Source organism: Mus musculus, chromosome 6 (genome assembly GCF_000001635.26).
Source record: "Mus musculus strain C57BL/6J chromosome 6, GRCm38.p6 C57BL/6J".
Classification (NCBI taxonomy): Eukaryota; Metazoa; Chordata; class Mammalia; order Rodentia; family Muridae; genus Mus; species Mus musculus.
Genome location: NC_000072.6, coordinates 55,889,882 through 55,913,065, shown reverse-complemented (window position 1 = coordinate 55,913,065; position 23,184 = coordinate 55,889,882). Strand labels below are relative to the sequence as shown.

The window sequence follows — 23,184 nt, the reverse complement described above, 5'->3', positions numbered from 1 at the left end:
GTTTTAAACCACTGAGAATGATATGGAAAAGCCACTATGAAACTAAGGCCAGTCATCAATTATAAGGCAAATCTCAACTGCAGAGATAAAATCTGGGGAAATATGCTCAAATTCATGAACCAACACTTCTCTTGCTCAATAGATTTCTCTATCTGTACTCACATTTTCTACACTCTGTTGGTGTTACTACATGGGAGCCATCTTCTAACTGTAGAGAGTCTTTTTTTTTTTTTTAAAGACAGGGTTTCTCTGTATAGTCCTGGCTGACCTGGAACTCACTTTGTAGACCAGGCTGAAATCCACCTGCCTCTGCTTCCTGAGTGCTGGGATTAGAGGCGTGACAGGCAGACAGGCAAAATGTATTCTGGAACAGCAAGCTCCCACTGAGTACTAGTGACAACTTCTCACCCACTGCCCTTGCTCTTTTATGCAACATGATCCTTGTTTGTAACCACAGTGAGCCAAAAGGCTCAGGGTTGGGAAACTGGTTCTTTCAGTTTCTTTGAAAAAACTATATTTATATAGTGTCTATATCCTCTCCTCTGTCTGTTATCTATCTTTTCTTATCTATATCTGTATCTACATCTATCTATCTATCTATCTATCTATCTATCTATCTATCTATCTATCTATCTACCTACCTACCTACCTACCTACCTACCTATCCATCTACCCATCTATTTACTTGACTTTGTAACTGTTAAAATTTCAGAACCTTGCTCGAAACAGAAACAACAAACTTACTCTCTGTTAAGTTCACTTAATATTTTCTAGATCCATCTAAATGGTGTTCTGTTTATTATATAATTTCTGTGCATTTTCCATGAGTACAGATAATTTTCCCATACATCATCTACTTTTCAGTAATTTTTCTAAGGGAGTCATTTTATGTTGTATGTATGTGTGTGTATGTTTAAAGTATATTACATTTCTTCTATTTTTCTGAGCTAGTCTTTTTATGTCCTTAATTTTCCAATCTATTTAAATTTGCTATTGTGCCATCTCATGTATCTATATGAGTCTACCTACTGGCTTTCAGATCCTTCTTCTATAAATAATATGTATTACAACAGTAGAGGTATGCTGCCCATCTTTGAAGCACTTCTTTGAGAATTACTGGCAGAATGTATGCCTCTGGGGAGGTATTTTAGTTAGTGTGGTCTGAAGATGTCTTTATCATCTTTTCCAAGGCACTTTGCTGAAAGCAGATTCTGGCTTACGAGTATGGTCCCGTGGCCTTCATCTTTTCTGATGAGAAGGCCTTTGCCTTTCAAATCTTTACATCATTATTCTTTTTCTGTGTCTGTTTAAATATGCTCTCTTCCAGTAGGTCTTCATGACTTTGATCCTAACACTTTGGGGTGTAGCATTCTATGCATTTATCCTGTTGGTATTTGCTAAGTTTTTCCAATTTATATTTGCATATGCACATTTATAAGTAGGTTATGGAACATTACTTTTTCAAAATGTTTTTCCTGCACAGTTCTCCTTGACCAAGTCCTTCTCTATCTGCAATCAAATGTATATTTGGTCCTCAACACTTTTCTATAGGTTCCTATATCTCAGATGCTTTTTCACTTACCCTTTTTATATTATTTAATACTTTCTATTGATAGGTGCATCTGTAATCTATAACACATATCTGTTAAAGCTCTCCAAGTCTTTTTAATATTTTCAATTTGGAGTTTAAAAATATGTGGGGGAGGGGAGAACAAAGTATATAGAACTGTCTGGCCTCAAATCTGTGGTATTCCCCCTTAGATGCTGGAGTTGTGACCTTGTGCTACCTGCTCAGCTTACTGTTAAACCCATTCTCTGAAGTGTGAATTATAAAAAACTATATCACTTATTGTTTTTCACTGTAGCATAATTTCTATTTTACTTTTGAGATTTGTAATAATTTTACTTAGTTTGAGCATATTTTCTTTCGCACTGTTTAGCTTGATGATATTCGGTGATTCCAACATTTAGAGTTTCTTATGACTTTTCTCAATTACTTGGTTTTTTTGTTGTTAGTTTATGTGTTTGTTTTGGTAAGCACTGGCTATATTTTCTTATTTCATCATATATTTTATTGTACCTACACATTGAAAATAGTGTTTCAGGATGCAAGGAACATTTAAGGGAAAGCTACCAATTATCCAAAATGGACTGTTTTTTCACTTCTTCTAGCCTTTGCTATCTCTTGGACTTTCTGATGCATGTTTACTTCAAGTATGGAGCTATGGACAGATTTCACACCTAGAACTGGGCATTCCCCAGACTGACCATCTCTTTCTGGGAGTCATGCCTCTTTACTGTTCGGAATCCTTCTATCTTTATCCTAGACTTTGTTTTCTGATTTTTGTTTTGGAGGGGAGCTTGTATCACAATTTTCTGCTTCAGTTTTGGAAGGGTGACAAATAAGTCCACCTCAGGCAGGAGAAGGACTCTGCTTTCTTTGAAAAACCCTACCCAAGGTGCTATTCCCTTTTCTCAAGCACTGAAACCCCCAGCTGTTTGCCTGCTAACATTCTAGCTTCAATGTCTTTACGTAGAACTTTTAGAAACACTATGGTTGGAATTTGTGGTTATTTATGGGAAATCTGCCTATCATCAGACACAGAATCAGGCCTTGCATGCTAGACCTGAGCAGAATGGCCGCCCTGGGGGACCGATCTGAGGCATGGGCTTTCCTCATGCTTCTCACTGGAAATGAATTCCTCCAGGGAGTTCTGAATGTCCCTTTGAATCCGTGTTTTAGAAGCAGATATTTCTTTTAAATAATGAGATTTCAAAGTGCCAAATCTTGTAGCAAGTTTTCCATGTTTGTTTATTTTCTAAAGTAACAGAAAATGTATGTCCTGATTAGTCCAATAGTTACATGTTATTCATTTGGATGACATAACTGATGTATTGTGTTCTTTTAGCAAACCATTTTCTTTAATCCCTCAATGGGTTCTTCTTTTGGAATTATCCACACAGATTCCCCCATACTGTTTCTCTCATTCAGAACCAATACAATCTCCAATGACTTCTGGAATAAGATGATATACCTTCCCCATTTTAAATAGCATATATATATACATATATATATATATATATATATATATGTATATATATATCCTTTTTTACCTTGTCATTTCAGCGTTAACTTTTGAGAGGTAAGCAGAAATTCAGTATTTATAGCTTTGCTCCTCATCTCCTATAAAAAAGTCACTTTGTTCAAATTCATAAATGAAATGGTTATACTTTTTGCTAACATTCAGAATTTTGTGCATAAAAAGAGTCAACTGAGCCTTAATGATATTTATGAGATATTTATGTGCTCTCAACTACGTATCTGTAATATGTGATAATATTAAGCAATTGCTTCCCACAGCTATGTAGGCTGACTTGCTAGGCTGTATGGTTGCCACTGTATTCTGGGCTGGAGTCAGCTCAAAAGTTAACTACTAGACTAGGCATCAAGGATGGCTCACTCATATAGAAGTTCAATCAAGGATGTCTACCAGGATGTCTATATGAGACACCTCTATGCAGCATGGGACTGGGTTCTCAGAGGAACAGCTCTAAGAACAGACATGCCCAGATCCAGGAAGCAGTGAAGGGATTACAAATCAGCAGCTAGTACCCTAAAAGTAGCCAGTTATAGTCTGCTGGCAAGGAAGAAACTCATGTGCTTTCATCTTTTAGATTAAGTCATCTTTAGAATTGTGTATTAAAAAAAAATGTAGTATAGCCATATTCCTTGTGCTCTATGTCAGCATCCGAGTGGGTAGCATAGCAGCTCACTGCACTGCATCCCACCCCACAGCTCTACCTGCCTCCCAGAAAGCCTGCCCAAACTCCACACTTATAGCTCTACCTGTCACCTGGGAACCTACTCTAATGCAGGACACTCATACCAACCAACACCAACTCACACCAACAGAGACAACTAGATGGTAAAAGGCAAGCACAAGAACATAATCAACAGAAGCCAAGATAATATGTAAGCCCTGGATATCCTAACATACCTGAAGGGCAAGACTGTGACCTTAAATCCTATCTCATGAAAACGATAGAGAGGATAGAAATAATTCTCTTAAAGAAATACAGGAAAATACAATCAAACAGTTAGAAACCCTTAAAGAGGAAACAAATAAGGCCCTTAAAGTCTCTAACTCAAAAGATCCAGGAAATTTGGAATACTATGAAAAGACCAATCCTAAGAATATCAGGAGTAGAAGAGGGTGAAGATTTCAAGTTCAAAGGACAAGAAAACATCTTCAACAAAATCATAGAAGAAAACTTACTTAAACTAAATAAAGATATGACTATAAACTATAAATGTACAAGAAGCTTAGAGAATACTAAAGAGATTGGACCAAAAAAGAAAATCCTCCTGCCACATACAGAAAAATACAATCAAACAGGTGAAGGATATTAATAAAACCATCCAACACCTAAAATTGGAAATTGAAGCTGTGCTGGTTTGTAGCTTGGCCCAAGGAGTATCACTGTGAGTATGGGCTTTAATACCCTCATCTTAGCTGCCAGGAAGTCTGTCTTTTCCTATTTGTCTTTGGAACACCATGTAGAACTCTCAATTCCTCCTACACCATATATACTGGATGCTGCTATGCTTCCACCTTGATGATAATGGACTGAAGTTCTGAACCTATAAGCCAGCTGCAATTAGACGTTGTCCTTATAATAGTTGCCATGGTCATGGTGTCTGTTCACAGCAGTAAAACCCTAAGACAGAAATAATAAAGATAACACAATGGAGGCAAATCTGGAGATAGAAAACCTAGTAAAGAGATCAGGAACTACAGACACAAGCATCACCAACAGAATATAAGAGATGAAAGAGAGACTCTCAGGCATAGAAGATTCCATAGAAGAAATAGATACATTGATCAAAGAAAGTGCTAAATGTAAGACGTTTCTAACTCAAAACATCGAGGAAATTTGAAATACTATAAAAAGATTAATTCAAGGAATAATAGGAAGAGAAAGGCATAAAGGTTTCCAGTTCAAAGTGTCAGAAAACATCTTTAAGAAAATCATAGGAGAAAACTTCCCCAACCTAAAGAAAGAGATGGCTATAAACTATAAATGTTCACGATATTTAGAGAATACCACATAGATCGGACCAGAAAATTCTTTTGCCACCAATAATAACCAAACCACCAAATGTGTAGAGCAAAGAAAGAATATTAAAAACTGTAAGGGAAAAAAGGCCAATTAACAAATAAAGGCAGACCTTTATCAGAATTATACCTGACTTCTCAACAAAGACACTAAAAGCCAGAAGATCCTGGACAGATTTCTTGCAGACACAAAGAGATTACAGATGTCAGCCCAGACTACTATACCCATCAAAACACTCAATCACCATAGATGGAGAAACCAAGATATTCCATGAAAAAAATGTAAATAATATCTTTCAACTAATACAGCTCTACAGAGGGTAATAGAAGTAAAACTCTGACACAAAGAGGGTAACTACACCCAGTAAAACATAAGAAATTAATCAACTCACAGCAAAACCAAAAGAAGAGAATCACACACAATAACACCTTCAATATCAAACTAATAAGAACTAAAAATATTGGTCATTAAAATCTCTCAACATCAACAGGTGCAATTAATTCACCAATAAAAATACACACATAACAGACTGGATACATAAACAGGATCTATCCTTATGCTGCATATGAACTACCTCAGGAGTAAAGGACTGGAAAAAGGATCTCCAAGCAAATGAACTCAAGAAACAAGTTGAAGTAGAAATTCGAATATCTAACAAAATAGACTTTCGACCAAAAGCTATCAAGAGAGATGGGGAAAGACACTTCATATTCATCAAATGAAAAATCCACCAAGGTAATGTCTCAATTCGGAGCATCTATGCCCCAAAGGCCCACCTTAATTTGTAAAATAAAGACTAGAGCCTGTGATTGGGCAGAAGAAAGGAAGGTGGAGCTAAAAAATGGGAGAGAGGACAGAGGAGGTGGAAGAAAAGCACATGGAGGAGCAGAAGCGCATGGCCTGGAGAAACCGCAAGTTATAAGGGCTCTCATAGATGGAGAGGATGGTAGTGTAGTGGCTTGTATTCCTAGTAATTGAGTTGTGTTTTCATTGCTGGGGCATATTTGGGTTGGAGAATTACCACAACAGAAAATAGTCAAACTCAGGGCTGAAATCAATCAAATAGAAACAAAGAAAACAATACAAACAAAACCAAAAGCTGGTTCTTTGAGAAAATCAACAAGATGGACAAATCCGTAGCTAAACTAACAAAAAGGCACAGAGACAGTATCTGAACTAAAAGCATTAGAAATGAAAACGGAGACAAAACAACAGAAACAAATCCAAAAGTCATTAGGCCTTACTTCAAAAGCTTGTACTCCACAAAACTGGAAAATATAAATGAAATTTCTGGACAGATACCACATACCAAAGTTAAATCAAGATTACATAATCTAAACAGTCCCATACCCCTAAGGAAAAAGAAGTACTCACTAAAAGTCTCCTAACAAAACAAAAACAAAAAAGAAAGAAAGAAAGAAAGAAAGAAAGAAAGAAAGAAAGAAAGAAAGAAAGAAAGTGAGAGAGAGAGAGGAAGGAAGGAATGAAGGAAGGAAGGAAGAAAGGAAGGAAGGAAGAAAAGAAAAGGAAAAGAAAAGAAAAGAAAAGAGAAAAAGAGAAGAAAAGAAAAAAGAAAAAAAAATCCAGGGCCACATGGTTTTAGAGCAGAATTCTACCAGACATTAAAAGAAGAGATAATGTCAATACTCCTCAAACTATTCCACAAAATAGAAACAGAAGGAACACTACCTAATTCATTATATGAAATCACAGTAACCTTGATATATATAAACCACACAAAGACTCAACAAAGAAAGAGAACCTCAGACCAATTTCACTTATTTTACACAAAAATACTTAATAAAATTCTTGCAAACCAAATAAAAAAGGACATCAAAAACTGCATTTACCATGAGCAAGCAGGCGTCACACAAGGGATGCAGAGATAGTTCAATATACAAAAATCTATCAATGTAATCCACTATATAAATAAACTGAAAGAGTAAAATGAGATGATTATCTCATTAAATGCTGAAAAGGCCTTTGGCAAAATCCAACACCTTTTCAAGGATTCAAGGCACATAACTAAACATAATAAAAGCAATATACAGCAAACCAATAGCCTATATCAAATTAAATGGAGAGAAACTTAAAGCAATTCCAATAAAATCAGGGACAGGACAAGGCTGCCCACTCTCCCACTATTTATTCAATATAGTTCTTGAAGTTCTAGGTAGAGCATTACAACAACAAGAGGAGATCAAGGGAATACAAATTTGGAAGGAGGAAGTCACAATATCCCTATTTGCAGACAATATAATATATACATAAGCAATCCCCAAAATTCTACCAGAACACTCCTACAGCTGATACAGAACTTCAGCAAAGTGGCTGAATATAAAATTAACTCAAAGAAATCAGCAGCTGTCCTTTATACAAATGATTAACAGACAGAGAAAGAAATTAGAGAAACAATAGCCACAAATAATATAAAATATCTAGGTGTAACTCTAACCAAGCAATTAAAAGCCTGTACAAAAAGAACTTCAAAACCCTGAAGAAAGAAATTGAAGAAGATATCAGAAGACAGAAGGATCTCCCATGATCTTAGATAGGTAGGGGTAACATAGTGAAAATGGCCATCTTACCAAAAGCCATCTACAGATTTAATGCAATCCCCATCAAATTCCCAACACATGTTTTGTAGACCTTAAAAGTACAATTCTAAACTTCATATAGAAAAATTAAAAAAAAAAACAATCCTGAACAATACCAAAACAAAAAACAAACAAACAAAAAAACCCTCTGGAGGAATCACTGTTCCAGACCTCATGTTGTACTTTAGAGCAATAGTGATAAAAGCTGTACCAGTACAAAAGTGAATAGGTTGATCAATGGAATAGAATCAAAGACCCAGAAATAAACACACACACACACACACACACACACACACACACACACACACCTCTGGACACTTGACTTATGACAGAGACCCCAATCATACAGTGGAAAAAAGAAAGCATCTTCAAAAACTGGTGCTAGTCTAACTGAATGTCTGCGTGTACAAGAATGTAAATAAACCTGTATTTATCATCCTACACCAAACCCAAGTCCAAATAGACCAAGGACTTCAACATAAAACCAGATACACCAAACCTGATAGAAGAGAAAGTGGGAAGAGTCTTGAATGCACTGGTGCAGGAGACAACTTCCTGAACAGAACACCAGTGACTCAGGCTCTAAGATCAACAATTGACAAATGGAACCGCATGAAACTGGAAATGTTCTGTAAGGCAAAAGACACTGTCAATAGGACAAAACAGCGGCCTACAGATTGGGAAAAATCTCCACTAATTCTACATCTGACACAGGGCTAATATCCAAAATACATAAATAAGTCAAGAAGTTAAACTCCAACAAACCAAATAACCCAATTTTAAAATGGGACACAGAGCTAAATAGAGAATTCTCAACAGAGGAATCTTGAATGACTGAGAAACACCCAAAGAAATGCTCAACATCTTTAGTCATAAGAGAACTGCGAATCATAAAGACCCTAAGATTCCACCTTACCTCAGTCAGAATGACTAAGGTCAAAAGCTCAAGTGACAGCAGATGCTGGTGAGGATGTGGAGAAAGCAGAGCAGTTCTCCATTGCTGATGGGAACGCAAACTTGAATAACCACTCTGGAAATCAATCTGATGGTTCTCAGAAAGTTGGAAATATTTCTACCTGAAGATCCAACTATACCATTCCTGGGCATATACTCAAAAGATGCCCCATAATACCCCAAGTGCATGTCCTCCTCCACCATGTTCATAGCCGCTTTATTTGTATTAGCCAGAAACTGGAAACAAACCAAGATGTCCCTCAATCAAAGAGTGGATACAGAAAATATGGTTCATTTACACAATGGAATATACAGGTATAAAAACAAGGACATCATTAATTTTGTAGGCAAATAGAACTAGAAAATATCCTGGATGAGGTAATTCAGACCTAAAAGAACACACATGACATGTACTCTCTGATAAGTGAGTATTAGCCATAAGAGACAGAATACCCATGATTCACCCCACCTGACCCAAATAAGTTAAAAGAGAAGGAAGGCTCAAGCAAGTTTGCTTGAATCACACTTAGAAGGGGAAACAAAATAGTCATAGGAGGCAGGAGGAAGAAGGGAAATGGGAGGGGGAAGAAGAAGGGGAGGGGAAATCAGGTGAAAAGAGAGACAGGAGAAAGACCCAGTATGCCAGGGGAATGAATGGAAATATGCAGCTGTCTGGGGTTGGGGGATCTCTAGGAAGTCCCAGAGACCTGGGATAGGAGGGGCTCCCAGGAGTCAATGTAGGCAACCTTAGCTGAGATGCCTAACAGTAGGGACATGGACCTGAAGAGAGCATCTCCTGTAGCTAGGTGCATCCGACCCCCTGTAGGAGGATAGGTCCACCAACACACCCACTAAACTTCTGACCCAAAGTTAGTTCTGTCTAAAAAAAAAAAAAAAAAATGCAAGGATGGAACAGAGACCAAAGGAAAGGCCAACCAATAACTGGCCCAACTCAAAACCCATTCCATGGGCAAACACCAATCCCTGACATTATTAATGATACTCTGCTATACTTGTAAAGAGGAGCCTAACATAACTGTCCTCTGAGAGGCTCTACTCAGCAGTAGACAGAAATAGATGCAGATACCCCCAACCAAACATAAGGTGGAGTTGGGTGACACTCATAAAAGAATTAGTGGTATGGATTGAAGACCCAGAAATAGATGGGAACCCCACAGGAAGACCAACAGAGTCAATAAACCTGGACCCCTGGGAGCTCCCAGAGACTAAATCACTAACCAAAGAACACACACAGGCTGAAATGACCACAGGGCACATCAGTAGGAGAGGATGCAAAGTCTTGATACACCACGGTGGAGGGATACCAAGGGAGGTGTCCCACTTTCTCAAAGGAGAAGGTGAGAGAGATGGTGAGAGGGACTTGATGACCCAGACAGGGAGCAGCATTTATGATGTTAATTAATTAATTAATTGATTAATTAATCTATTTTAAAATGCATGTATATATGTGATGCAGGATAAACATGATACAGGATACTTTTCTTGCTTCATTTATTCAATTCTTTTAACTCTGATTGTAGTCATATTTTTATTCAGTTGTTTGGAGACAGGGTATCCCAGGCTGGCCTCAAATTTGCCATCCTCCTGCCTTGGCCTCCTACATCCTGAGATTACAGACATATGTTAACATACTTTGGCAAAACACTAGTTTTGAAAATTAAGGAAAATGACAAAAAATGATAGAGAGACAAACAGACATAGAGGGGGAGCGGGGGAGGGAAAGGGAGAGGGAGAGAGAGGGGGGAGAGAGAGAGAGAGAGAGAGAGAGAGAGAGAGAGAGAGAGAGAGAGAGAGAGAGAGAGAGAGAGAACCCAACTTGTCCAGATTTTTCTTATTAGGCAAACTACCACCTCTCTCACTTTAGTCTCCTAATTTGCTCAACTTCCCACGTAATCTTTTTGGAATAATTGGGATGGCTTATGTGATATCAGTAGACCTCCTAATTGAATGTCAAGGAAGGCAGTTCCTTTTGACAAGGGGACCTCCAGCTTCATTGAGAAGCATTCAATTAGATGGAAAACAGATGCTTATTTTTGTCTTATAAATCTCAGTGCAGGTTATGTGGTAATTACTTGAAGAGCAGGATAACAATTTATATAATCAGCAGGACCCTATAATTACTAATGCATAATTTCTAAACAGCATTTAGCAAAATGAGACCCATACATACACTTTGTAATGGAAAAGATGTGTTTGACACCACACTAAATTAAATTTAAAATTTGCATATTTTCTTCCAGGAAACACACTAGCTTCATCTGCTCTATTTTGCTTGACTAATCTCTGCCTGCTTCCAGCTTCACTGAAGGATCATGGCAGCTGTGAGTGCTGTAACTGGGGGGGATAAGAAACAAGAACAAAGCAAGGCTCACTCTCTACTCTAGAATGTACATCCCAAGAGAAGGCCAGGAAAGCTGCACCCTGGCAATTTCTGTCCATGAAGAATCTGACATGAGGTTACAAACAATTTAAAATGCAAGTGTTAGTAGGAAACATTAAAATTATTCGCACTGATTTCTTTATTATTTGTGGGAAAAAACTGAGCCCTGTAAAATGGCATGACTTGTGCAACAATCAGCCCCAGACAGTAGGAGAGGAAAACGCCCATTCAGTCTCAGATGGTAAATCCATTCTCTTACACACGGCTCATAGAGCCAGCTCGACAAACCACACAACAACCACAGGGAAAGGGAATACTTTCCTGAAAAGTATTTTAAAATTTACACATATATTTACATTGCAGCTCAAACGCTATAGAAATGGATTGGAATTCATTGTCACAATGAATCTCCATATATTTTAACTGAGCTAAGCATTGGCTATTTCATTCTGTCCCTGAACGATCACTAATGAAACCATATCTACTATTGAATCCTTACCTACAATTCCTGATGTCAGGATAAGAGGGTTGCCAGTGTCTTCTTCAAAGCTCTGGACCTAAGATGTCAAAATACATCAATTTCACTAGAAATATTTTCATGACACATTCACTTTATTTAACCAATAAGCAATAATTATCAACTGATAACCGTGCAGAGGAATAAACATAAATTGATGGGGATAGATAATGGACTTCTGGGAAAAGGAGGAGGAGGAGATGGAGGAGAGAAGGAGGCATGAGATGTCCACAAAAAAGACTCAGCGAATTAAAAGAGTTTATGGGAGGGGAGGGTCACTTCTGGATGAGAGGATCAAGGCTTCTTCTTTTTGGAAGTTGTGAATTAGAACTCCTTTTGCTATTGAAGAATATTAAATATATGTGAGAAAGCTAGTATTGCTTGAAAAGCTTATGCACAGTAATTTGAGATAATGTAGCTGCTACATATTCACACACACACACACACACACACACAAGATTAATTCTATATTGAGGGAGCAGAGTTTATTTTTGAAATATTTTGGAGAGTAATAAATAATATTCTATGAATGATGACCAAGCTATTGCTAAAACAAAGCAGCAACTATCACCTTTAGACAGTAACACTGCTTACTGTAGAAGTGTGTCACCATATAGAGCTTCATATAGTGAAAATACTGTTGACATTTTGGACTATTTCTTTATAGGATTTAGGTTTAGCTCACTTTTTAGGATATAGTCATGAAGTCAAAGTTTTCACTTGAGGATTCAGAAGCAGTCTCTTATACTGAGAGCTGATTAGATGCACTTCCCCAGCATTCCTTTTGCTGGTTTCAGTAGATCAAACCAATGTGCTTTATCACATTTTTAAATGTAATGAGAAAACTCTCTTTCCACATCATTATCATGAAGAAAAGTCAATCTGCTATGCTGCAAAGCACATTTTTTTCAGTTAGAAAAAAAAAAAAACAAGAAAGAAAAGAGTGCAACAATTTAATATAAATGCCATGTGTAACCTTCCTACATGATCCATTGTTATTAGTTTTAAAAGTCAGTAAAGATTAAATAAAGAGGCAGTCTGCATCCAATAAAAATGCCAACTAACAATAATACTGGTGGCCTCATATGTGTTTTCTGTAATACATAGTCCATTCACAAAGGAAGGAAGGATAAAGATTATTGATCATGAATATAAAAAAGCATCTGTCATGTAACATAACTGCATGAATTTCATAACTATGAAATTCATTTAATATGCTTGGTAATGTAAAAAGAAAGAAACTGACTCAATTCTACTTAGTAGACTTAAACACAGAATATGTTGCCCTTTGCATTAAAAATATGTGTATAATTTTTGTAGGGAGTATAGTTTTCGTAGTCAAGCCAAATACTGCCAAAAGCAACATTCAATAGGATTGGAGGAAAACATGATAGATTGTCTTCAAAGACTTTAACCAACCCTAGTTAAACTCGATTGTCCAGATTAGTTATGAATATTGGTTATCATTTAATACCAAAAAATTGCTTGCTCTCAAAAAACCTGCCATTTTACACATTTTAATTCTTGAAATTAAATGTTTAGATTTGCTACTAATCCTGACATTGGCTCATTTTTTAATATGCAGTCTCCCTAGGCTGCCTTTTCTCATTCTATAGCATTAAATGAAATAAGTTATCAATAAGTTCATGTCCCATTCTATTTTCCATTATCAATACAAGCACATGCACACACAGACACACACACATACATACACATACACACATACGCAGACACACAATGTACACACACACACACACACACACACACACAAAACCAACTAAACACAAAAGGAGATATCAGAATAAAATGCAAATTAATATGAATGAGAGAAGTAAGACTGAAGAATTAGAGAACACAGGGAAAACAGGGCCATCATATATAAATATCAATAATCCCGGACACAAGTACATAAAGAAAACTAACTCCCCAAATTCCAAGCCCTCACTGCACTCTTAGTGTTTTATTAAAGATATTGCATGACACATTTTGGCAAGCATTTCTGAACACTTTCTTTGGTCTTGATGCTGTCAGGAGTTCAGCACAGAAGTGGCAACCGATACACACATCTTTTCACTAGGTCTCCATGATGGGGCTTTAAGAACAAACGGAGAGGGAAATTTGGATTCAACTATCACTGAGTTGGAGTAATTGAACTGACCCCTTAAAGAAGGTGTATTGTGGATAGAAGGTAGATAAAAACCACATTGAGATATGTAATAAAAAATAGAGTAAAAGCAAAGTAAGAGATTACTCAAATTCAGTTGTGAATAAGAAAAAATAGGTGGATCCGTGTGGTGTTTGAGAATGACCCTGTAGATTCCCAGTTGTAGGAACTCTTTGGGAAGGATTAAGAGGTGTGGTTTTATAGATATAGGTGTGTCACTGGGCGTAGGCTTTGAGGTTTCAAAATTCTAGGCCATTCTCAGTTAGCTCTCCTTGTAGAGTGCCTGTGGATCAGGATGTAAGCTCTCATGGTTCAGGATGTAAGCTCTCATGACTGCTTGCTTACTGCCATGCTCCTTCCTGTCCATGATAATCGTGGGTTTATCATCCCAAACTGTAAGTCTCTGAATGAACTGTTTCTCCTATAATTGCCTTCATAGTGGTATCTTGACACAGTAATAGAAAAATAACTAAGGCTGGTTTCATCCTAGTTTAGTTCTGTGTGAAGCTACTAAAATGACTTTAACTGTCTCAGACTAAATTGAATTTGGAACCTATGGTAGTTTTAATAGGTATGGCCCCATAGATTTATGTATGTAAATGCCTGGACATAGGAAGTGGCATTATCAGGAAATGTGGCTTATTGGAGGAGGTATGGCTTTGTTAAAGGAAGTATGTCACTGTGGAGGTAGAGCTTTGAATTCACATAAGATCAAACTATGCCTAGGGGAACAATATCTTCTGTTGCCTATGCATTAAGATTTAGAACTCTCTCCTCCTCCAGAACTATGTCTGTCTGCATGCTGCCGTGCTTCCTGCCATGATGACAATGGACTAAACCTCTAAAACTGTAAGCCAGCCCCAATTAAATGTTTTCTTTATAAGAATTACCTTGGTCATGGTGTCTCTTCACAGCAATAAAATCTTAACTAAGACAGAACCACAAGGTAAAATGCTAAAAGAGTTGGGAGATCAAGTGTATCAATGGGGTCAAGAAAGCAAAAAGATAGATATGGTAGCGTGGGCCATTCCAGTGGGAACTGAGCACTAGATGCAGCACTCACCTCTTCCATTTCAAAGGAATCTGGTCCTTTACTCACAATGTGTGACAAGTTCTTGAGTCTGTCCATGTGATTCCATTTCTCCTTCCAGTTTCTCCTTCTAACTGACCCCTCAGACAAACAGGTATGAGGAGATTGCTTGGCCAGTGTGCATGAGCAAGGCCATGGCTTGTCCAGAAGAGCATGCGGAGGAGGACAAAGAGGAGGACAAGGTGACAAGTCATTGTGGACTTGGGCAGAACCACACTCTATTAATGGAAGCATTTGACTTGCATCATGGCTAATGGAAGCCACCTGTAGCTCCACTCTAGGATCCCATGGCTTGGTTGGCAGAGTTGGAATCTCATGTTCTGTCTTGCATGATTTTGACAGTGCTGGGTTACCATCCATCCTGCTCGTCTGTCTTGAAGCTCTTTTTAAAAGTTGGCTCATTTTTCTCTTATGTTCTTTAGCTCCACTTGATGAAGGATTTTGCATAGCCTGTCTTTCAGCTTTTTCTTCATGTTGGTTCTGTTGGGTTTTAACACCATCCAGCAAAGAAGAGAAGGCATTGGTCACATGATCCAGGATTTCCAACTGTTGGAACCGACCTGAAAAATATAGGAACATAGAATTTTTACAATAGGTTTTTTTTTTGCCATTAAACTACTTTGATGCCGTAAATAATATAGTAAGAACTAAATAATGGAGGACACTGACATCACTTAGCAGGTAAAGCTGTCTGTAGTTAATTCCAAAGATTTTACTTTCATCCATGGAATCCACATGGTAAACCAGCTCCCACAAGTTGTCCTCTAGCCTCCACGTGTGTGGAATGTACACAGGCACACATACAGTAAGTAAAATAAATGTAAGAAGAAAAGGATGTGGAATAGACAGAGAGTGGACTGGGAGGGGGGATAAAGTCTGGACTGTAAAAACAAACAAAAAAACCCTAAAGAATAAATAAATTTTAAAAAAGAAGAGAAACAAGCTTGTAGAATGGATAATGTGCTTTTCCAAGTTGATGAAGGCTGTTAAAACTCCCTCTCTCTGAAGATGGGACACCTACCCACCAAGTAGTCACTCTATCATGAGGAAAGCTGATAGCTTTTAAACTGAGTTGGATACACATAACTTCATAGGTTCATATATAACATAGTTGTTACATGCTAATTCATTTAAAACCCTAGAGATATGTGACTCTGTATGTTTATGTGTAAAATATCAAATGTCAAAAGATAAGCTCTAGGGCTGAGGATTTGCTTAGTGGCATAGTGCTGTCCTAGTGGACAAAGTACCAATATCCATCCATACTATTGCAAATGATAAAATACATTCTAAAGCAATATCTCAGGCTCTTATTATGATGTTGCCTAAGTCTTCTTTCCCTGGCTTCATTCAGTAGTTGTCTCATTTTCATGCCTACCATATTCATTACCCAAGTGTGGAATAGCATGTGGAATCAGGAGGCCTGGTTACAAGCCCCTGGTTAGCCATCACTGTAAGTTTGACCCCATTATGCATGAATTAATACACATGCAGGGTTTAATTCCATGCCAAACATAGTAAATGCTCATGGATTTATTTTTTAACTTTCTTAATTGTGGCTGTCTATATGTCTCTCATAGCTGTGATGTACATCAAAGCAAACATGTAAATAGACAACATTAAACAAAGATTGGCTATTAAAGTTATTAAAAGGCACCATATTGTTTTCATCCTTTCAAGAAACAAACAGTAAATAATGAAGAATCTTATTTGCTTTCAAAATGAATCATATTTTCAATTTGTTAGTCTTTCTTCATAATATATAGTATCTTAATATGCCTTAATAATCTGTCAATATATAAAATTACTGTCTTAATTAGATTTATAGGGTGACCTCATGAAGTAAGAGATAATTTAGGCATATGATGCCATGGCGAGGTGGGTTCTTTTTTACATTGTTAAAATAAAGCTATGGTGACAGAAAACCAAGGGCTTTTACTTTTTTAGTATGGCTTCACCAAGCCCCAATGCTAGCATGAAGATTATATTACTTGATAATGGTAAAAGCACACATAGTTGGTCAGAGACATGCTATATATCACATTTTCTCACTACTATGACCAAATACTTGAAAGAAAAGCTTTCAGGAGAAAGCTTTTTTATTCATGTTTTTAGAGGTTTCAGTTAATCGTAGTGAGGAGGGTGTGGCAGAGTATGACAGCCCACATCATCACGGATAAAAAGGGAAGGACAGGAAATATGTATACCTGAGCTAGTGGGCTTTCTTTTTTCCGTATTTTTTATTAATTTAGTTCTCTGACTATTCCATACATATATTTAATGTATTCTGGTTACTCTCCTCCTCCCCTCTTTTCTTTCCCAATATTTTATTAGGTATTTACTTCATTTACATTTCAAATGCTATCCTGAAAGTCCCCTATACCCTCCCCTTCCTGCTCCCCTATCCACATACTCCCACTTCTTGGCCCTGGTATTCCCCGTACTGGGGCATATAAAGTTTGCAAGACCAAGGGGCCTCTCTTCCCAATGATGGCCAACTAGGCCATCTTCTGATACATATGCAGCTAGAGACATGAGCTCTGGGGGTACTGGTTAGTTCATATTGTTGTTCCACCTATAAGGTTGCAGATCCCTTCAGCTCCTTGGGTACTTTCTCTAGCTCCTCCATTGGGGGCCCTGTGTTCCTTCCAATAGCTGACTGTGAGCATCCACTTCTGTGTTTGCCAGGCACTGGCATAGCCTCACAAGAGACAGCTATACCAGGGTCCTTTCAGCAAAATCTTGCTGGTGTATGCAATAGTATCTGCGTTTGGTGGCTGATTATGGGATGGATCTCTTTCCCATTCCTATCGTTCCATATCCCTATCCTATCCCTTGGCCCATATCTAAAAGTCCATTTTCCAGATCTATAACACTTGATTTGTGTAGCCCTTAATTAGTGCTATCTGTGTGAGCATCGGAATGGAGCCTGAAGGAGTTGCCAGTGGTATGCAACTGAAGGCAGTGACTTCCTCTCTTCCTGAATATGTCAGTAGCATAATAGTTAGCCGTGAAGGGTGAGTGATGCCCTTTGAGTCCCTCTTCCATCCATACCTGACTGTTGAGGGGCACATTCTTATGCACACCTAGTCATGGCAGACATGCTATGAGTTCAAGGTTGCAATGGCTGTGTTTTGCCCAAAAGATGGCTTTTTGCACTCCCCCCTCTTTATTTCCCAGTCCTTACGATTTTTCCAAACTCATCTGGGTAACGTTCCATGAGCCTTAAAGGGAATATTATGTGTTTTATTTAGGGTTGAGCACCTATTTTCAGCACCTTGTGCAGCCAAGAGTCTTTTCTGCATTTACTACCATTTTCTGGAATTCATGGCTTCTCTACTTAAGATAGACAGTAACATTCATCTATGAATACAAACATAAATATCTAGAAATTTCTTTGTTCTCTGTATTCTATTTAAGTTCTCTGCCTTCTATTAAACTGTGGGACAGTGCTACTCACATTCAGCACCATCTCCCCACCATTTTCAGAGTTAATCCTCTCTGAAAGCATGCAGACATACCTGGAAGTGTGCTTTTCTAATTTCTTGTTTCTCAATATAGTTAACAGCCAAAGTTAACCATAACAAATATACCCCTGTTACCTTGCCACCCACATATCTCTCATTAAATCACTGCATTCCACATCTGGCCCTCAAACACTTATGGATGACTCATGTATAAATGCATCTCCAAGTGTTTCTACATTCTTAACAGTGTAAACAGCTCAAAAGTGCGAGTTCAAAGTCTCCTCTGAAGAGTCAGACCATGTAAGATCAGAAATAGTTTCTACATTTCTCAAACATGATGAGCTAGAATAAATATCCTGAATTCCAAGGGGGGAAAGATGGAATCCTAGAACAATGGGATGAGATCAAAGCAAGGATGAAATCCAAGAGAAAAAACCTTAAGTCCTGTGGCTCAATGATAACCTCCAGGGCACAGATCGGCATAATGGGAACTACAGTGCATTGATAAAGCCTGGCTGCTTTGACCTTATTATTTCCAGCCTATGTGGCCTCTTTCTGGGTATTGCTCTGCTCTTTGACTGTGGCTTTACATGACAGATGTTCCATGTGGCTGGATCTCTAACTTCTGGGGTTTCTTGCATTTTGGCTTCCCTTTCATAGCTATAGACATTGTCCTCTCAGTACCTACCTCTAGAAAACCTAACTCTGCAAATTGCCTGACATCCCAGGCTTTACTTTGAAATAAGAATGTGCCCTTCACAGGGGAAAAATTCCTGAATAGAACAGCAATGGCTTGTGCTGTAAGATAGAGAATTGACAAATGGGACCTCATGAAACTTCAAAGCTTCTGCAAGGCAAAAGACACCATCAATAAGACAAAAAGACCACCAACAGATTGGGAAGGATCTTTACCTATCCTAAATCAGATAGGGGACTAATATACAACATATATAAAGAACTCAAGAAGGTGGACTTCAGAAATTCAAATAACCCCATTAAAAAATTGGGCTCAGAACTGAACAAAGAATTCTCACCTGAGGAATACAGAGAAGCAGAGAAGCACCTGAAAAAATGTTCAACATCCTTAATCATCAGGGAAATGCAAATCAAAACAACCCTGAGATTCCACCTCACACCAGTCAGAATGGCTAAAATCAAAAATTCAGGTGACAGCAGATGCTGGCGAGGATGTGGAGAAAGAGGAACACTCCTCCATTGTTGGTGGGATTGCAGGCTTGTACAACCACTCTGGAAATCAGTCTGGCGGTTCCTCAGAAAATTGGACATAGAACGACCAGAAGATCCAGCAATACCTCTCCTGGGCATATACCCAGAAGATGTCCCAACCAGTAAGAAGGACACATGCTCCACTATGTTCATAGCAGCCTTATTTATAATAGCCAGAAGCTGGAAAGAACCCAGATGCCCCTCAACAGAGGAATGGATACAGAAAATGTGGTACATTTACACAATGGAGTACTACTCTGCTATTAAAAAGAATGAATTTATGAAATTCCTAGGCAAATGGATGGACCTGGAGGGCATCATCCTGAGTGAGGTAACACATTCACAAAGGAACTCACACAATATGTACTCACTGATAAGTGGATATTAGCCCCAAACCTAGGATACCCAAGATATAAGATACAATTTGCTAAACACATGAAACTCAAGAAGAATGAAGACTGAAGTGTGGACACTATGCCCCTCCTTAGAATTGGGAACAAAACACCCATGGAAGGAGTTACAGAGACAAAGTTTGGAGCTGAGACGAAAGAATGAACCATCTAGAGACTGCCATATCCAGGGATCCACCCCATAATCAGCTTCCAAACGCTGACACCATTGCATACACTAGCAAGATTTCATCGAAAGGACCCAGATGTAGCTGTCTCTTGTGAGACTATGCCGGGGCCTAGCAAACACAGAAGTGGATGCTCACAGTCAGCTATTGGATAGATCACAGGGCTCCCAATGGAGGAGCTAGAGAAAGTACCCAAGGAGCTAAAGGGATCTGCAACCCTATAGGTGGAACAACATTATGAACTAACCAGTACCCTGGATCTCTTGACTCTAGCTGCATATGTTTCAAAAGATGGCCTAGTCGGCCATCACTGGAAAGAGAGGCCCATTGGACACGCAAACTGTATATGCCCCAGTATAGGGGAACGCCAGGGCCAAAAAAAAAATGGGAATGGGTGGGTAGGGAAGTGGGGGGGGAGGGTATGGGGGACTTTTGGTATAGCATTGGAAATGTAATTGAGGAAAATATGTAATAAAAAATATTAAAAAAAGAATGTGCCCTTCAATGGTCATGGATGGATGGAAGAGGGACTCAAAGGGCCTCACCCTTCACTGCTAACTTATGTGGCAAACACAACTTAAGTGTCTTCTCAGTTCTCACCTATTGTTTTCATGGGGTTTGGGAGTCCAACCTCAAGTTTTCTCACTTGCCTATCAAGAGCTTTGCCCACTGAGCATCTCTTCAGCTGTAGGCCAATTCTTGAGATGCCTTCAATAGGTCTTTTCTATTATTTTGATGCAAAGTATTTGGTTTCTTCTAATGGCTTCAATTGTCTCAGCAGTTGTGATCTCCACTCCATCTTTCCATAGATTTCTGGGCTAACTAACTTCTAGACATTCTTGTTAACATCTTGCTCAGTTTTTGTTATACATTTTTCTAGAAACAAATAGCAATAACTATACATGAGCATGATACTTGTCTGCTTTGAAATCTCCTCTAACATTCTAATTAGTTCATCATGGTTAAGTTCAGCCTCTCTTCAACAGCCTCTCTGGAACAGACATAGAAGTTTTGCCACAGTATCAGCACAGTGGATATGTGCTCTAATAATATAGTTAAGTTGACAAGGAAGATAGCAAATCATGGATGCTGCCCTCCATTCTGTCTGGACACACATAGCAGTCTCTCCAGCCTTCCCTAACCACATCCTGTGCTCACCTGTTTCTTTCATATGAAAGGAGAACTATCAGCTAATCATCCTTCAGCTTTGAAGAACTGGTGAACATTTCACAGACCACAGTGAAATTCTTTCAAGACCTTTAGAGGAATTCTTATCTTTCCAGATAATTCTCATTACATTCTTCCCCTATGTTAAGCTTATAGGAACTATCATCACTTTCATGAACTATAATACACACAGTTGCTTTTATGATTGCCTTCCATAATCTCATAAAAAGTTTGTATTCAGCTAAGACAAACCTACTGATTTATTTGGTTCAGTCGACTCAGAGAACAACTGTCTTGAGCATGAATTAGCATTTTATGTTGGCCCGTGGGCAGATTAACTGATTTTACTTTCCAGTTTAAACCCTCTGCTCTAAATTTGAATGAGACGTTCTTTTCAGTTCTGTCTTTAGTATCCAACTAACATAGCTCTTGCCTATTTACATTTGACCTTCTTAGCATTATTGAAGTACTAGTATACTTGTGCAATGCAAGAGAAATAAAAACAAGTCAGCCACTCCAGGACCAAAGGCCCAGCCCTGGATTTTCTATAATCAACATATCAATTTCATTTATAAAATGCCTACCTAAATCTAGATATTTTCTAGAAATAGAAAATTGATGAAGGAACTTCATTTTTGGAAGGAGGAGAGACTGTGTTTAACTCTTTCTACAAGTAAGAAGAACACATCAAAGCATTCACAGGATCACATAGTCTTAAAAAACTAACTCCTGAGATTTTGAGAACCATTTTACACACACACACACACACACATGGAGGGAGAGAGAGAGAGAGAGAGAGAGAGAGAGAGAGAGAGAGAGAGAGAGAGAGAGTAAACTGAGAAATCCAAGAGAAGTATTTTTTAGAAAACTATTTGAGAAAATTCTTCCTTTTAATTGACTTAACTTTTGGAGAACTTATAATCACAAATAATAGTGACTCTAAACCAACCAAGTGAAAGATCTGTATGACAAGAACTTCAAGTCTCTGAAGAAAGAAATCCAAGAAGATCTCAGAATATAGAAAGATTTCCCATGCTCATGGATTGGCAGAATTAATATACAAAAATGACTATCTTGCCAAAAGCAATCTACAGATTCAATGTAATCCCATCAAAATTCCAACTCAATTCTTCATAGAGTTAGAAAGAACAATTTTCAAAGTCAGCTGGAATAACAGCAACAGCAACAACAACAACAAAAACAAAACAGGATAGCAGAAACTATTCTCAACAATAAAAGAACTTCTGGGGGAATCACCATCCTTGACCTCAAGCTGTATTACAGAGCAATAGTGATTTAAAAAAAAAACCCTGCATGATATTGGTACAGTGACAGGAAGGTAGATCAATAGAACAGAACACATGGAGGGACCCATAGCAGAGGATGTCCTTGTTGGACATTAATGGAAGAAGATGCCCTTCATCTCAGGAAGGCTTGATGCCCCATTGTAGAGGAATGCCAGGGCAGAGAGGCAGGAGTGGGTATGTGGGTTGGGGGAGCACCCTCATAGAGCAGGGGGAGGCAGGATGGGATAGGGGGTTTTTGGAGGGGAAACCAGGAAAGAGGATGACATTTGAAATGTAAATAAATAAAATATCCAATAAAAATATGAAAAAAGAACTTATTTCAGAATCATAATTTTGTAACTTCTCATCTAGATTTTCTCAAACTCTTTTATGTAATCCATGGAAGTGTACCTTGTTGATCTGAGAGTGGCTCACATCTAAATGAGTTTGAAAAAGTTGTACTACCTTCCCTCTAGGAGCCCAAGGACTGTCAATCAACCCTGTTGTAAATAGTTTACCCTGAGGACTGTCAATCAACCCTGTGGCAAATAAATTGCTTACTACTAGGTTTCTGTCTTTCAATTTATTTGCTCAAGTACATGTTCTCCAAGAGAATCTG

The 23,184-nt window shown here is 38.1% G+C and overlaps 1 protein-coding gene across 5 annotated transcripts in view; it reads right to left on the bottom strand.

The window, feature by feature from the left end:
* The window catches only part of Itprid1 (ITPR interacting domain containing 1), a 173,454-nt gene that overhangs the window by 65,678 nt on the left and 84,592 nt on the right, over positions 1-23,184 (bottom strand). For all 5 annotated transcript variants that reach the window (XM_017321524.2, XM_006505946.4, XM_006505949.4 and 2 more), the window contains exons 8-9: positions 14,815-15,401; positions 11,570-11,627 (exon numbers count right to left, since the gene is read on the bottom strand). In XM_017321524.2, the coding sequence (XP_017177013.1) occupies positions 11,570-11,627; positions 14,815-15,401 (645 nt within the window). The remainder of the gene's footprint in view (positions 1-11,569; positions 11,628-14,814; positions 15,402-23,184) is intronic.